Here is a 15196-nt window from a genome sequence, read left to right on the forward strand (position 1 = left end):
GCTGTGCCCCCTGCTGTAGGAAAGTGTCATTTACTCTGACAGGATACTGTGGTCCCATGATGAGGCGGAGGTCTTGAAATGGAAAGCAGGTTTGAATTATGGTTTTGCTTTAAAAATAAAATTACTCCGGATAGAATAACTACATTAATGTAAACTCTTAAAATGTACAAAGTGATATATAGCACATATCTGTTAATTTTAAAATAATGCACTAATTCTGAAGATTTGAACATTAACACACAGATGCCCAAAAGGGATTATGGGTAACTAAGCCTCCGCTCATACTGATTGGTTGATTCATTCATTCTATGTAAAAACCAGCACAAGTGAATCAATGGAATGTGTTGGCGTTTACAAATAAATGTGCTTTTGTAAAATGTCATTTTTTTCATTTGTATAAAAAAAGAAATTTTCAAGATTTAAGGCCTTTAATCCCCTATTGCTCCCGGTGTGTAGTGAGCGCCTTGTATGGCAGCACCCTGACATCGGGGTCAATGTGAAACAAGGTTTCTTTCAATAACAAGAACTGTTAAAAAAGTTTCTCGTGTGTGGTTGGAGTTGTGTGGCAATAGGAATCGCCTTTTGAATGCTTGAATAACAATGTCAGTCGCACAAAGAAATCAAATAATAGTAAAAACATGTTCGGTACGGTGTCATAACGCATCAATCAGCCACTCCCTGAGGTGCCATAATTTTAATTTAATTTAATTTAATTTAATTTAATTAGCTTATGCGCCAAATCACAGCAAAAGCCATCTCAAGGCGCCTTACATAAAACAAGTCAACATTAAATTGAATAAATAATTAAAAATGAATAAAAAATTCAAATACATAAATAAAAACAGAAGTAAAAGAATAAAACAAATAAAAATAAAAACTATCCATAAGAAAGAGAATAAAAATAGGTTTTGAGTCTTGACTTAAAAATGTCCACAGACTCAGACTGCCTCACGGTCGCAGGAAGACTGTTCCACAGGGTGGGTGCGCGATACGAAAAGGCTCTTTGACCTGCTGATGTCTTCTTCACCCAGGGAACACAGAGAAGTCCCGCATCCTGCGACCGCAAAGCCCGGGCCAACACGTAGAGTTCCACCAGATCAGCCAGATAAGATGGCGCCAGTCCATGAACAACGTTATAAGTCAATAACATAACATAACATCTGATCAGTTAGCGGCTCAGTGCAGTGTTATAACAGATCAATCAGTTGCTCCGTGAGGCGTCATAACATCAAGCCTGGTTCACGTGGCAAGATAATTAGGCCGATATCGGACCCGATCTTCCCCTTCCGATAATCTTAAGGACGCCCTGACAATCGTGATTACGCTAAATATAATCTTTTCAGATATTCCTGCCATGTGTGGTTTGTAAGAGTGCTCTGATCTGCTCAGAAGGACGTGAGGAGCTAATTGTGACATGCACCCAATCAGAAAGTGAGGTGTCTGACCTGGGAATGTTCGTGTGTGAAATCTGTTTGTGTGTGTTGTTTTTACTGTGTGGCTGACACCACACACTGTACAACTAAACGTGTCAGTTCTATGCTTTTTTGTTTTATCTCTCAGGTTTTGGAATCCTACAGATAATTTTAAAATCCTGTGGTCGACAACACTGTGATATAACCGGTCGCCAGTAGGTGGCAGTGTTCTATGCATTTTGACGCCGGTTATATCACACGGCCTGAATCACAGTAGAACAGACTTTTCGGCTTTTGGAAAAGGAAGCTGGGCTTCTTCTGGCACTTTTACATAAAAACAACACAGTTCATCTGTAAACCCAGAGAATATATTCACGGGAGTTTTAGGCACAATATACAGAGTTTTATGCTGTTGTCCGTGTGGAGCCTGATCAGAGCGTCTCAAATGCATTTCTTCTGTCGTGAATACCCATATTGCACTGGGCACATCTGCATGTCCACACTAAATCCTTCAAAATTAGTGCATTACTTTAAAACTAAAACATATATCTGATATTTTCACTTTATAAAACTTCAGACCAGGGCTTTGAACCGGTTCAAGGAATGAAAACCGGGAACTTTTCCTGTTTTACATGGAACAGAAACAAAACCAGAAACTTTATTATTTTTTGTGTTCTGGAACAGAAACACTTATTAAAAATAATGGTAACCGGTTAATACCGGTTTTTATTTCATTCCTCAAAGTTTCCATAGCCTACAAATAAAAAAAAAAGAAGTCGTTCTTCTCCTGCGCAAGTTTCTATGACCCGCTGGGGTTCACTTCCTGTGTGACGTCATTCGCTGACTGAATGGAGAGAGCGGGAAGGTGGACTACTATCACGTCTCCACATCTTAAATAAGAGGTAAATATTGCAGTCTATTGTTATTCAAAAACATCAGTTTCAAACACGGTATCAATATATTTGTCCACGTTAATGAGAGGCTCACGAACATTAAATGACAACCTCTATTAACCTATCAATGCATAGGGTCTGACTAGCCTCGTCTTTGGTAACACACTAAACGAATTATCTTTTATTTTTGGCACTTTTTCTGTTTGTGTAGCTGGGAAGACATACTGAGAATCCAAATCGACAACATTTTTCCTTTGACCCAGCAACAAACAAGTCGGAAGTGCAACGTTGAGGGATGTGGAGCCAAAATAGCGGGCAACCATGGGGGAATTTGCAGAGGCATATCCAAAGACGGCACCGGGACCTGTTGAACAAGACACCGCACAAAAAATACCCGGCCCAGAGCAAAGTACTCTAGATGCAGTCGTTCGTTGTTAAGAAGCCAAAATTGCTCAGTGTATCCATTACATCCGAGGCCCTAGTAGATGCGTGTATGGAGCTCGTCACAGTGAACGGCAGACCATTTTCCTTAATGGAGGACAGTGGCTTTAGAAAAATAATAGACCCACTACAACAAGCAATCGGAAATGGTTTCGCAATTAATTCAGCCAACATTTGTGAGAGGTTAACAACACTCGCCGACAGCTAAAGGAGAAAACTGATGGATGAGCTTAGTGGCAGGCTTATCCTGCTGAAAATCGACAGCGCCACTTGCAGGGATCGCTCTATTTTGGGGATTAACGTGCAATATACAGCTGGGGAATACATTGTGTTACGGATGCTGGCTGTTCGAGAATTGTGTAAACGACACACGGCCTCCTACATATCCTCTGTGGTACAGGAGGTACTGGCAGAGTATAAAATCAGCCTGAAGCAGGTATATTCGATTACTGCGGACAACGGTGCCAACATGCAAAAAGCAGTGCAAGTATTGTCCGACCTGCAAGCGACAGGCCATGATGAGGAGGAGGAGAACAACAATGCGGTCACAGAAGCTGACGACATGGAAAAAGAACCTGATATTGAAATTGGTTCTGTTGTTCAGGGGCAGGTGTTGTGAAGTGTGCGTTCAGCTCACACTTTACAGTTAGCAGTAGACGATGCAATGAAAGAGAAAGGGGGTCTAACATCATCGGTAAAGCACGCCGTGTTGCTAAAAAGTTGCGCACTCCAAATGTTGTGGCCATTATCAAAAGAATGGGCCACAAGAGGGCCATAGTTGACTGCCCAACGCGCTGGCATTCCACGCACGATATGCTGGAGCGACTTTGCGAGTTCAGATCATTTTGTGATGACATGTCGCCTACAGTTAATGAGCTGCATTTAAGTGAATCCAAGTGGCAGGCCATTTCAAATCTAGTCAGTTTGTTGAAACCTGCAAAAATTACAACTAAATGCATCCAATCAGAACAGCTTACTGCAGGTGACTTTTACGGCCTGTAAGTGTGTGTTAGATACCGACAAAATTGACAGCCCCTTTGCCAAACGATTGGTCCAGTGCATGAAAGCACGTCAGCACACACTGTTTGAAAATGATGCATTTGTGGCTGCTGTATTTGTTGATCGTAGATATAGGCTATTTTTGACAGATAATCAGGTTGAGATGGTGAAATTACACCTGTGCCGCACTTGGGACATGATCCAAAACCTGTCCGCCGCCCCAAACACAGACAGTGTAGCTGAGCGTTCTTCATCTGAAGATGACGATGAAATTGAGAAGTTGCAGGTGGCTAAAGAAAGAGAAACCACCGTCGTACAAAAGGGCTGAGTTCCCATTGCATCGGTGTTAGACGCCTATTCCAGAGAAGCACTTTTAAAGCACACCGAGAACGTCCTTCGTTACTGGGCATCCATGGCCGCTTCAGATGCAGATATGCACAAACCCGCAACGTCCGTCATAGCGCTCCCCGTGACCCAAGTCAGCGTGGAGCGTGCATTCTCATCTTTGAAGTTTATTCTTTCTCCGCTTAGGTCGTCCCTGAATGACAAAATTCTGGAGGATATCGTTTTCATCTGCTTGAACAAACAGTTTGGAATGTAAGCTAACCCATTTCCACTTCCATCTTTCTTGGTTAATTTGTAATGGGTACTATAGCATGGGAATTAACATTTTTGTGACTGTACAGGATTTATTTTATTTTTATTATTATTGGCAATTATTATTTTTGGCAGCCTGGAAGGCAATGTTTGGACACTTTTCGATAGTCTAATGTGCGTCAGTCACAAATCTTTTTTGTTTAACAACACCAGATGACGGTGTAGCCTTTATTTTTTTTAAGTTTTTGTTGCCTACTAAACATGAGCCACTTTTGTTACCTACTTTGATAAATGTTAGCATGTTTGTTGATTAACGATACCCAATGGATATGGGCAAGGAATTGCATTTTATTGGCCTATTAGTAGACCAATGTTAAAAAAAAAAGTTACGGTATGAATATTGAATAGCCTGGTTTTTTTCCCCTCCTTTCCTTGCCTACTGTGAATGGTCAAGACCAGGTTTTAAGTTGGTGTAGCAAATGTCTAAGAATTTAAAGAAATGACCTGATGACTGAATGGACTGAGGGATTTTGTGGTTGCCCACCGAGTGGCATAGCCACGTGACTTTATAATGTCGTTGACGTTTGTGTTGACAATCTTTCGGTTAACAATAAACAACACATTTGAAACAATAATTGTTTTAAATTGTTTCTTGTCTAATTTAATGAAGGTTGTAATAGAATTTGCCTACATTTGGCTTAAGCTGGATGAGACATAGGCATAATTTTATAGCCATTTGTTAAACAGCTGACGGAACGTAACTAACCGTTCCGGGAACGAAATTTTTTTGTTCTAACCGGTTCGGGAATGTCTATTTAATCGTGGAACCCAAAACCGGAAACGTTAAAGTTCCGTTTCTGTTCGGAACGAGCCAATTGGAAAAAAACATCTGGTTCAAAGCCCTGCTTCAGACGTGATGTTAATTTAAATAACTTGTCCGAAATTAGTTTGGTTAAAATGTTAACCATAAGTTAAAACTGTATGCCTCTGGATGACTTGGGTGCTATTGCCAGCGTATTAGTATGGGGTCAAAATAAATGAGTTTTTTATTTTCTATGACCAGTTCTCCTTTGCCTGCAGAGGATAGAGCGGTTTCTTCTGAAACCAGCTCTTCTCTGTTTGTAGAGGATAGAACTGCGCATCTACTACAAAAAGCTACATCTGCAAAAATGTTAGCGGTCTAAAAATTATCGGACCAAAACTTATTGGAGGATAATTGGTCCGATGATGGTTTTCAGAGTTATCTGAAAAGCTAATCCGATAATGAAAACATTATCTTCAATAATTAGCGGTTAGCAGATTAGCGGAACTGTGCCCACCACTGACTTAAGTTTACCTAAAGGTGAGCAATATCTCTTAAAATCTTTATGACAGCAAGTAAAAAGGCTATAACAAGGCAATGGCTCTGTGAGGAACCTCCTACTATTGACATGGGTAGCAATAATCACAAGCATCCAGTGCATGGAACCCATGACTTTCAGTTTAAGACTCCAAAAGGACAAATATGATACTGTTTGGGAAAAATAGGACATGTATCTCACAAGAGGCGATAACATGCTTTGTTTTTGATTTATGGTTCATAAGAACAATATTCTTATCTTAGTACTGTACTCCTATGCTCTTGACTATTACTGTTCTCAGTATTGTTTTACACTTGTTATTGTATCTTGTTTAGTTACTGTTTGTAAAATGTTCTTTGAAAAAAAATTGATAATTAAAGTAGAAAAAAGTTCTACACACAGTACCCCATCATGACAGTGTGAAAAACAGTTTAATGACATTTTTGCAAATTTATTAAAAACTAGAAGCACTTGGAGAGCGCAAACCTCCACCAAGGCCATAGGGTCACTGACATCACATGGAATGCCCTTTGGCAAAGAGACTTATTCTATGTCGTTTGTCACGTGCCCGTGGCTCAGATGACAGTGACAAGGAGGAGACACAAATGAGAGGATTAGAAAAATAGAAGTATTTATTTACAACAGTTTTAAGTCAATAAATTAAAAGGTGCAAAGATGTGCAGCTGTGCAAAAAGGCGCTCTGTTACCAGTCGGCGCAGTGAGACGTCCTAGAAAGAGAGAGGGAGAGAACAAAATGAATTGGTTGGGCCCACTTAAATAAGAGACAGGGACACCGGGCCCAGGTGCCCCTGATTATGGGCCCGCCCCGCTTCAGGACAGCGGGGGCCGTCACACCCTCCCCCTTCAAAAGGGAAGTCCACCTAAGGACTTTCCAAACTAATTGCAAACAGCACAATTTTTTTTTAGTAGTACTACATCATATTTTTTTGTTGCACCAAAATCACAATATGTACAGCTTACCTATATTCAGCTATACTTTTTTTTCCTTTACAAACTACTTTAAAATCTGATAGGACTAAGTTATTTCTTCTATTTTCCATTATCATCAAGAGAAATTCTACCATTTTCAAGGAATCAAATTAGACTTAGCTATACAAGGCTAAAGATGACACCAAATGGTAAAGTCACAAGCTTAGCACACATGTCCTCTGCTGCACCTCCAGAGTTCCGGCGCCTGAAACTGGGGAGAGGCAGAAGAGAGACAGGCACAAAAGTTAAGGCAACTTTGCTTTTTCCTTTTTTAAACTGGTGCACGTGACAAAGCATCAGCCAACAAGTTATCAGAACCTTTAATATGACGAATGTCTAAACTGAATGCCTGCAGAAACAGTGCCCATCGAATTAGACGTTGATTTGGACTTTTCAGAGTACTTAAGAACGTGAGTGGATTATGGTCTGTATAAATGATTAAAGGACCATCGCCACAAGTCACATAAATCTCAAAATGTTGAAGAGCCAAGATAAGTGCGAGAGTTTCCTTCTCAATTGTCGAATAATTTAATTGATATGAATTAAACTTTTTAGAAAAGTAACAAACTGGTTTGTCAACTCCATCGTGCTCTTGGAGCAAAACATCACCAGCTCCAACTTGACTAGCATCTACATGAATTTTGAATGGCCGATCCATTATGGGAGCAACAAGAACTGGCTCAACACATAACAGCAACTTGACATTCTTGAAAGCGGTCTGACAAGTGGTAGACCACTGAAAACCAACAGTACTTTTAAACAAATTTGTAAGCGGAGCAACAACTGTTGAAAAATTTGGACAAAAACTTCTATAATAGCCAACCAACCACAAGAAACGCATCAACTCCTTTTTAGTAGTCTGAGGCGGATAATCCAAAATTGCTTGTACCTTTGCATCAACTGGCCGCACTTCCCCCTGCCCCACTACATGCCCCAAATAAGTAACAGTTGCACGAGCGAACTCACACTTTGCCAGATTGACTGTCAGGCGCGCAGAGGAAAGGCGATCAAATAAGGCACGGATACGCTGGACATGGTCATTCCAAGTGTCACTAAACACTACTACATTATCAAGATAGACCGCACAACCTTCCAGACCAGATGTTACCATGTTCATTAACCTTTGAAACGTTGCTGGTGCATTTCGCAGGCCAAAACTCATCACAGTGTATTCAAATAAACCAAATGGAGTAACGAAAGCGGAAATCTCTCTTGCACGGGCAGACAACCCAACCTGCCAATATCCCTTTAGTAAATCAAATTTGCTCACAAATTTAGCAGACCCAATTTGGTCAATGCAATCTTCCATTCGTGATAACGGATACGAATCTGGTTTTGTCACTTTATTTACTTTTCGATAGTCCGTACAAAAATGTGGCGATTTGTCTGACTTATCCACCCACAGGCTCGGAGAGGCCCAACTGGAGGATGAGGGGACAGCTATGCCGTTATCCAGCATATACTGGACCTCAACCTCCATTACCTTACGTTTCTGAGGAGCACACCTATAGTCACGACATAAGCTGGAAACACCTCTGGACACTGCTCTTCAAGCGGAGATTATGCACGTGGCTCAGGGGTCACCACGGGCAAAGGAGACCTCGGCCACACCGCACTACCAACCAAATCATTGCCTAAAATCAATGAAACCCCAGGAAGCAGCAGAGCGGGGCGCACGCCTACAATCACCAGACCATTAATAAACCCACATTCTAACATAATTGTGTGCCTCGGCACGGAGACCACACCCAGCTCCATCCCATGCATAAGGACAGAGTCACCCGTTTCTGTAGCAGAGGAGAATGGAAGTACAGAAGCCACTATAAACAAGTGTTTAGCTCCTGTGTCACGCAGCATCTTAATATGAACACGCTGCTCGCTCCCCACAATGGACACATACGCATCATGGATAAAAGGAGCAAAAGCTTTATCAAACTTTTTCCTGGACTTATTGTTTGAAGCTGACAAAGCAGGAGCTGAAGGTACGTACATTTTACGCCTGCTTTTAGACTTGAGCACAGGACACTGAGACTTCCAGTGGCCCGTTGCCTGACAGTAATTACACCTGCTAGAGTTCCCTCTGAATGAAGCAGAGCGACCCTGCGCAAAGGTCTGCGAGTAGGAGTGACTTTCACTGACTATAGGCTTGGTCCTAGATGGAAAAATTTCACCCACAGTCCCCTTGTGAGTCAGGACAAAATCATCTGCCAGTTCCGCTGCCTTCAGCGCGGTGCTGGGTTTCTGTTCAGTAACATAAGTAGCTACGTGCTGAGGAATACAGTTCTTAAACTGCTTCAGGATCATCAACTCTGACAAACCCTCAAAAATGTCAATATTCAAAGCAGAACACCAACGATTTAATTGACAGGTTAAATCTCTAACGAATTCCACGTGAGTTTTATGTTCATTTTTCTCAAAATTCCTAAATTTTTGGCGATAAGCTTCTGGGAGTAATTCGTAGGATTTTAGAACCGCAGCCTTTATTTTGGCATAATCCAGACACTCTGCAGCGCTCAATGCAGAATAAGCCTCCTGGGCACGACCAGTAAACACGGACTGCAACAACAAAGCTCTATCACAATCCGCCCAATTTTTAACATCTGCAATGCGCTCAAACAGAATGAAAAAGTATCTTAGCAGACTAGCACCCACGTCAAACGTGTTAGGAGCAGGCCTACAAAGTGCAGAGGAAAATGATTCTTCACTCACCTCACCCATAACCTTACCATCCCGAATCAAATTCAATTTATAGTGTTCCAATTCCAATATCATTTTTTCAGTCTCTTGTCTGACATGTTCCAATTGAACCTCTTTTTCAGCTTCAGTTCTCAGTCTCATTTGTTCCAATTGAAGTTCAGCATCTTTTCTGCTTTTCTCTTGTTCAATTTGCAGCAACATTAATTCCTTACGCTGCTCAAAACTCAGTCCATCAAACCAAACAGACAGCTCGGGTTCAGAATTAACATATAAACCCGACTGTTGCTTTCCTCCTCTCAGGACGCCTTTCTTAAAGAGCTCAGCAGTGATTATATCTCTAACATCATCCTTGCGTGTATTATTTCCCACTGTAATGCCATAGTGTTTAGCTTTTTGCAATAAATGTTTCTTTTGACAATTTTCCAAAAAACTTTCAGAAGGAGTGGAGAAAAAATGCGAAACAGAAGCCATGGTTACAAAAAAAAGTAATGTGAACCAAACTGAATGCAAACTGCCAATCTCGCATAACCGAGGCTGAGGGCCAGCGCGTCCCTCGGAGTCCCCCGCCCTGAACTACTTAACCCCAAATCTACCTGCTTAACCTAGTCTTCTTGCGGTCTCATATGGTGGGTATTTATGCGCTAAAACCCAATGGGTCTGAGCAGTGACCAGCAAGCTGGCAACCCCCAGAACACCACGGACGCGCTCCCAAGCCGAAGCTTGTAGCCACGTTCACCGCTGCCCTCACAAAATAAAAGCAGGCAAGTCTCCTTATGAGAAAAGCCACTAAAGCCTAACGAAGGACTCCGAAACACCATACAACACGAGACAGCACTTACCTTCACCTCGGATCAAAAAACATACAATTTAACTTCAAACCTCTCGCGTGTCTCCACAAACAAACAAATACACGCGCAATCAGCAGGTGCGCACCGGATTCTAATCATGTAATCAGCGCACGGCAGAGCCCCAACACAGAAAACAGGCCTAAAAACAAACTTTAACCAAATAAATTTACAAAAACTAAACGCACTGACTACAAAAATAAAATTTAAAGGACGAGCCCCCACTCTTGTCACGTGCCCCTTGCTCAGAGGACAGTGACAAGGAGGAGACACAAACGAGAGGATTAGAAAAATAGAAGTATTTATTTACAACAGTTTTAAGTCAATAAATTAAAAGGTGCAAAGATGTGCAGCTGTGCAAAAAGGCGCTCTGTTACCGGTCGGTGCAGCGAGACGTCCTAGAAAGAAAGAGGGAGAGAACAAAATGAATTGGTTGGGCCCACTTAAATAAGAGACAGAGACACCGGGCCCAGGTGCCCCTGATTATGGGCCCGCCCCGCTACAGGACGGCGGGGACCATCACACGTTTCACGCATCTACCGTCATGTTTCGGATTCAGTGGTTAACCCTTTGGGGTCCGAGGGCATTTTTTTGGGCAGTTCACTCACCTGGCATAAATGTTTTATTTTTGCTGTTAACAGCTGTCCCTGCATCCCACAATCAAGTTTTATGTCTCTTTTTTCATTACAACCTGTACTTTCAAAATATATATGTTATAGTTGTGTTTTATAAGTGTAATAAAAGTTTACAATAAGAAATAAGAAAGGAAAAAGTAAAGCGGAAATAATTTTCCACACACATTTATTCAAAACGCACAGCAAACTATAATAAACAACTGTTTTGACACTTTATAAAGGTAATTTGGGCTGTTGTGTGAAAGACTGTACAACAAAAAGGTTCAAACAATAAACACAAATGCACATTTTGAACAATATATACAAAATGGTCTATGCATTTTGTTTGTCTTCATCTCATATCAAAGCAATTTCTGTCTGCTTTTACACAAAGGTCACTTCACAAACTTCTACTATGAAGTTGACTGTGTGTTTGTTCTCTCCTGCTCTGAAAGCAATATTCACACTTCGAGGCTCATTCAGTTTAAAGAGCGCCCCTCCCCCTTGCTCCATTGATAAGGTAAACAGTGCTTTACGCCGGAGCGAGAGAGCTTGCCACAGGCTTATCCACTAACATTCACAGGCAAACTAGTGGAGCAATCCTGATACTCACACACTGTTTGAGCACGTGAGATTGTATGAGAAGCTCTCCGTCTGCTCCGTCTGCTCACTTTCACTTTCGCAGTGCGTAATGGCGCAGGGCGCATTGGAGCAGCCAGGGGGCTATTCAAACGGGCCAACTAGTAACACATCACTCCTAAAAACAATCTTTGGTGTGTCATGTGAGGTGAATCTGCCCTACGATTGGATTTTGGAAAACCATGTGACGGTGAACCAATTCCGATTGGACACTGACATTGCTCACGTCATCAAACAGCGTCTATGAGGAGTACAAAGATGGTGGCCGGTGGCTCAAAAGTCCGCGGAGATAACTTTTCAGCAAAAAAAAAAGTAAGTTTCTATCTCATATCATTAAAAAGTTATTTATAATTTAGTAAAGCTTGGTCTCAGCCGTCGTATACGAAGGCATCTGCCCCAGAGGGTTAAACCCTTAGATCTTCAGCAAATCAATCAATCAATCAATCAATTTTTTTATATAGCGCCAAATCACAACAAACAGTTGCCCCTTTATAAATGTATTTATAAAGAGAAACTGCATGAACTGCACAAGTTTTTTTTATTTTCTAATAAGTTCATTCAATGAGGAGAAACTAATGCTAAATTATTGTTGTGTCGTAACTTAATTTTTGTTCTGCCTTTGTGACCCGTCTTCATGAAGTTAGATGCAAAAATGTTGAAATTGGCCCTATCCTGCAATGATAAAGAATCCATAAAAAATTACTGGATCCGGATCGTATTTCATTACCAACATTTAATGACTTCTACGTTAGGCCAAGATACACCCCTGGTAAAAATTTCATTGAAATCCGTTGAGGATTGTTTGAGTAATTCTACTAACAATCCAACCAACCAGCCAACCAACAAACAAATGGACGTGACCGAAAACATAACCTCCTTGGCGGAGGTAATAAAAAACTAAGAAATGAAGCACAAAATTGAGCTCAGGTGCCTCCTGTTTCCACTGATCATCCTTGAGATGTTTCTACAGCTTAATAGGAGCGCTGGTAATACTTTCTGAATGCACTGTACTTCTGGATCAACATGAAAATAACTTTTTTGTGATCAGCAAGATCAATGTCCATTTCATCTACACATATATGTTTACGCATTTGAACAAAAAAGCAGAGTTGTGGTCCTTCACATGCATTAAACTCCACTTCCAGATACGTACTTCACATTCTTCACTAAATATGCACAACAATATGCATTTTGATTGTGGGGCACACATAAGGATCCACAATCAATCTTTTATGTTAGTTTACAAATATTTCCAGAACATTATGAAACTGTGGTGGCACAAATTTGACTGTTGGGTCACCACATTCTGGGTTGTTTAATTGAGAGAGCTGCATACAATGTACATGTTGTTCTCATTGCTGTTGATGTTTTTCTTGAGTTCATGGATATGTGGATAGAGAAAAGCCACATTCAATTTTACCTTTGTTGGCGTCACTGTTATCATTGCTGTTCAAGCTTTTGAATAGAGCTGCTCATTTGCATTGTTTGTTAGACACACTGTGGTGAATGAAAATTAATTCTTAAATATTAGTGCACACACTTTATGTTAATTTGGTTAAATGAGATATATTTCACTTTTCCTTCTGATTAATTCTGCATGGCGGCTTTCAGGTGTGAACAACTGCTTGGGGTGAACGGGAAGCTGAGACAGGAATTGATGCTAATAGGTGAACAAATCCCAGAACTCCAGGAAAGGCTGAAGCACCTTGTGCAAGTTCTCATTCAAAGGTGATAAATAGATTTCATGATTATTGTTATTAAGCATTTCCCCTTAAACTGGAATAATGTGGCAAATAATTGTTTCTTTGGTTCAGTTTTTTTTATTAAGTTAATTTTACAAGAGAAAGCCTGTCTGCCCAATAACATCTGTCTCTTTCAGCTCTCTCATAGTGGAAAAACAGCCACCACAAGTCATTAAAACTCAGTCAAAGTTCTCAACCACTGTGCGATACCTGCTGGGAGAGAAAGTAGCTCCAGGAAAGCCTGTGGTGCTCAAGGCACAAATTATCACTGAAATCCAGGCCAGGAACCTGGGTCAGCAGGGCATTATGCCCAGGTGAGTCATTTCCACGGGATCTCTGGAAATAGCACAACACTGAAGGCCACACATACTGCCATTGTGGAAGGAGAGGGACAGAGCACACTATAGCAAGAAAATTTACACTAAATCCTGTTATGAAAAGTAAATGTCAGAACAGTCATCCCCTCCTTTGTCCAAACATGACTACCTGTCAAGGATTGTGAACTAATGCATTTTTTTTTGGATAATTTGCATTCTTTTGGACAGATTTGTATCCGCTGCTGGCTGAAGGCCGAAGGGGATTATGTTGTCCGTAGGCCCGAAGGGGGATTATGTTGTCCATCTGTCTGTTCATCCGTCCCAAAAAGGATACAAGTGTTCTGAAATCAACTCCTCGCATTTAGGAGGAATTTCGTGAAACTTTGTACTAGTCCTTGTTATAGGTTGTTAGTACGCATATTATCATATCGTTCGAGTTGGACCCATTTTACCAGAGTTGTGGCCCTTGATCTAGACTCTGTCAGTTTCATGAGTGGGTGTCTGTATTCTGAAATGAAACTTACATTTTTAACAGAAATTTTGGGAAACTTGGTACAATTCCTTGTTATAGGTTGGTAATATGCATATTGTAATATTGTTCAAGACTGACACATTTTGGCAGAGTTATGGCCCTTGATTAACAAACCAAATCACTGCCGGTTTCATGAGTTGGTGCCTGAATACTGAAATACACTATCATGTACCTTGAAATGTTACCAGAATGTAGCAAGCACTTGTACCAAAGCAGCATTTGCCAGCGGGGGATATTGTGCTCTCAGGCGGGGTTATACATCAAGTTGAATTTTTGGATTTTGTTTTTATAACAAGAAAAACAAAATACAGTTTGCAATTGTATGAAAAACCTTTTCATACAACTCTGTCTACAACCCCAAATCAGAAAGTTCGGACAATATTGAAAATTCAAATAAAAAAAAAAGAAAAGCTGTGATTCTTTCATTGACATTCTTACATCTTTTATTTCATTGCAGACAGCATGAACCAAAGATATTCCATGTTTTGTGTAAAGTCAAGTCTGGGAACATGCGCTGGTGCTGCTCCTCGCTGCATCCATGACACCAGTGAACCGCCTTGGCTCCTGGATGGCAACCACCTAGGCAGACAACCGGTCCATTCCCACATTTCTAAAAAGAACATCTCCTTGTTGGAGTCAGGTGAAACATGAGCATTCCCTTGGCCTTCTCCAGTTCCTGGACTCTTCAGCACTCAGGCACCTGTGTGCTGGATCATGTTGTGTCTGATGATTTGCATATGTTAATGCTCGAATTTACGGTCACAATTCTAATCAAATTCATCATTGATCAACATCAGCTTGAGACTCCGACGAGGGCGGTCGCATCTCCTCCACTCTCCCTTATCTCTGTTCTCTGCCTTTGACCTTCAAGTCCCTACTTCATCAGACTGTGAATTCCTCAAATTATATTGGATTCTGGATCTATTGGACTACTATTGGTTTAACCATGGAATTGATCAGCTGGTCTCTGAACGCTATTGACACCATCTTTTCTACAAGAAGGTCAGGACCGGGGGATCCTACCTGCCCAGATGGAACATATCCTGCGGGCTATGTTCTCGACTCCTGGGGGTCTTGGCGTATTGCATGCTTGGAGCCTTTCTCCATTGAGAACGTCAAGGATTTATTCATTTTTGGT

General features: G+C 41.1%; 1 protein-coding gene across 2 annotated transcripts in view; it reads left to right on the forward strand.

The window, feature by feature from the left end:
- Positions 1 to 15196, forward strand: part of stat6 (signal transducer and activator of transcription 6, interleukin-4 induced) — a 171260-nt gene that overhangs the window by 83391 nt on the left and 72673 nt on the right. For both annotated transcript variants that reach the window (XM_034172329.1, XM_034172327.1), the window contains exons 8-9: positions 13079 to 13195; positions 13347 to 13523. In XM_034172329.1, the coding sequence (XP_034028220.1) occupies positions 13079 to 13195; positions 13347 to 13523 (294 nt within the window). The remainder of the gene's footprint in view (positions 1 to 13078; positions 13196 to 13346; positions 13524 to 15196) is intronic.

The sequence above is a fragment of the Thalassophryne amazonica genome, chromosome 6, assembly GCF_902500255.1.
Source record: "Thalassophryne amazonica chromosome 6, fThaAma1.1, whole genome shotgun sequence".
NCBI lineage: Eukaryota > Metazoa > Chordata > Actinopteri > Batrachoidiformes > Batrachoididae > Thalassophryne > Thalassophryne amazonica.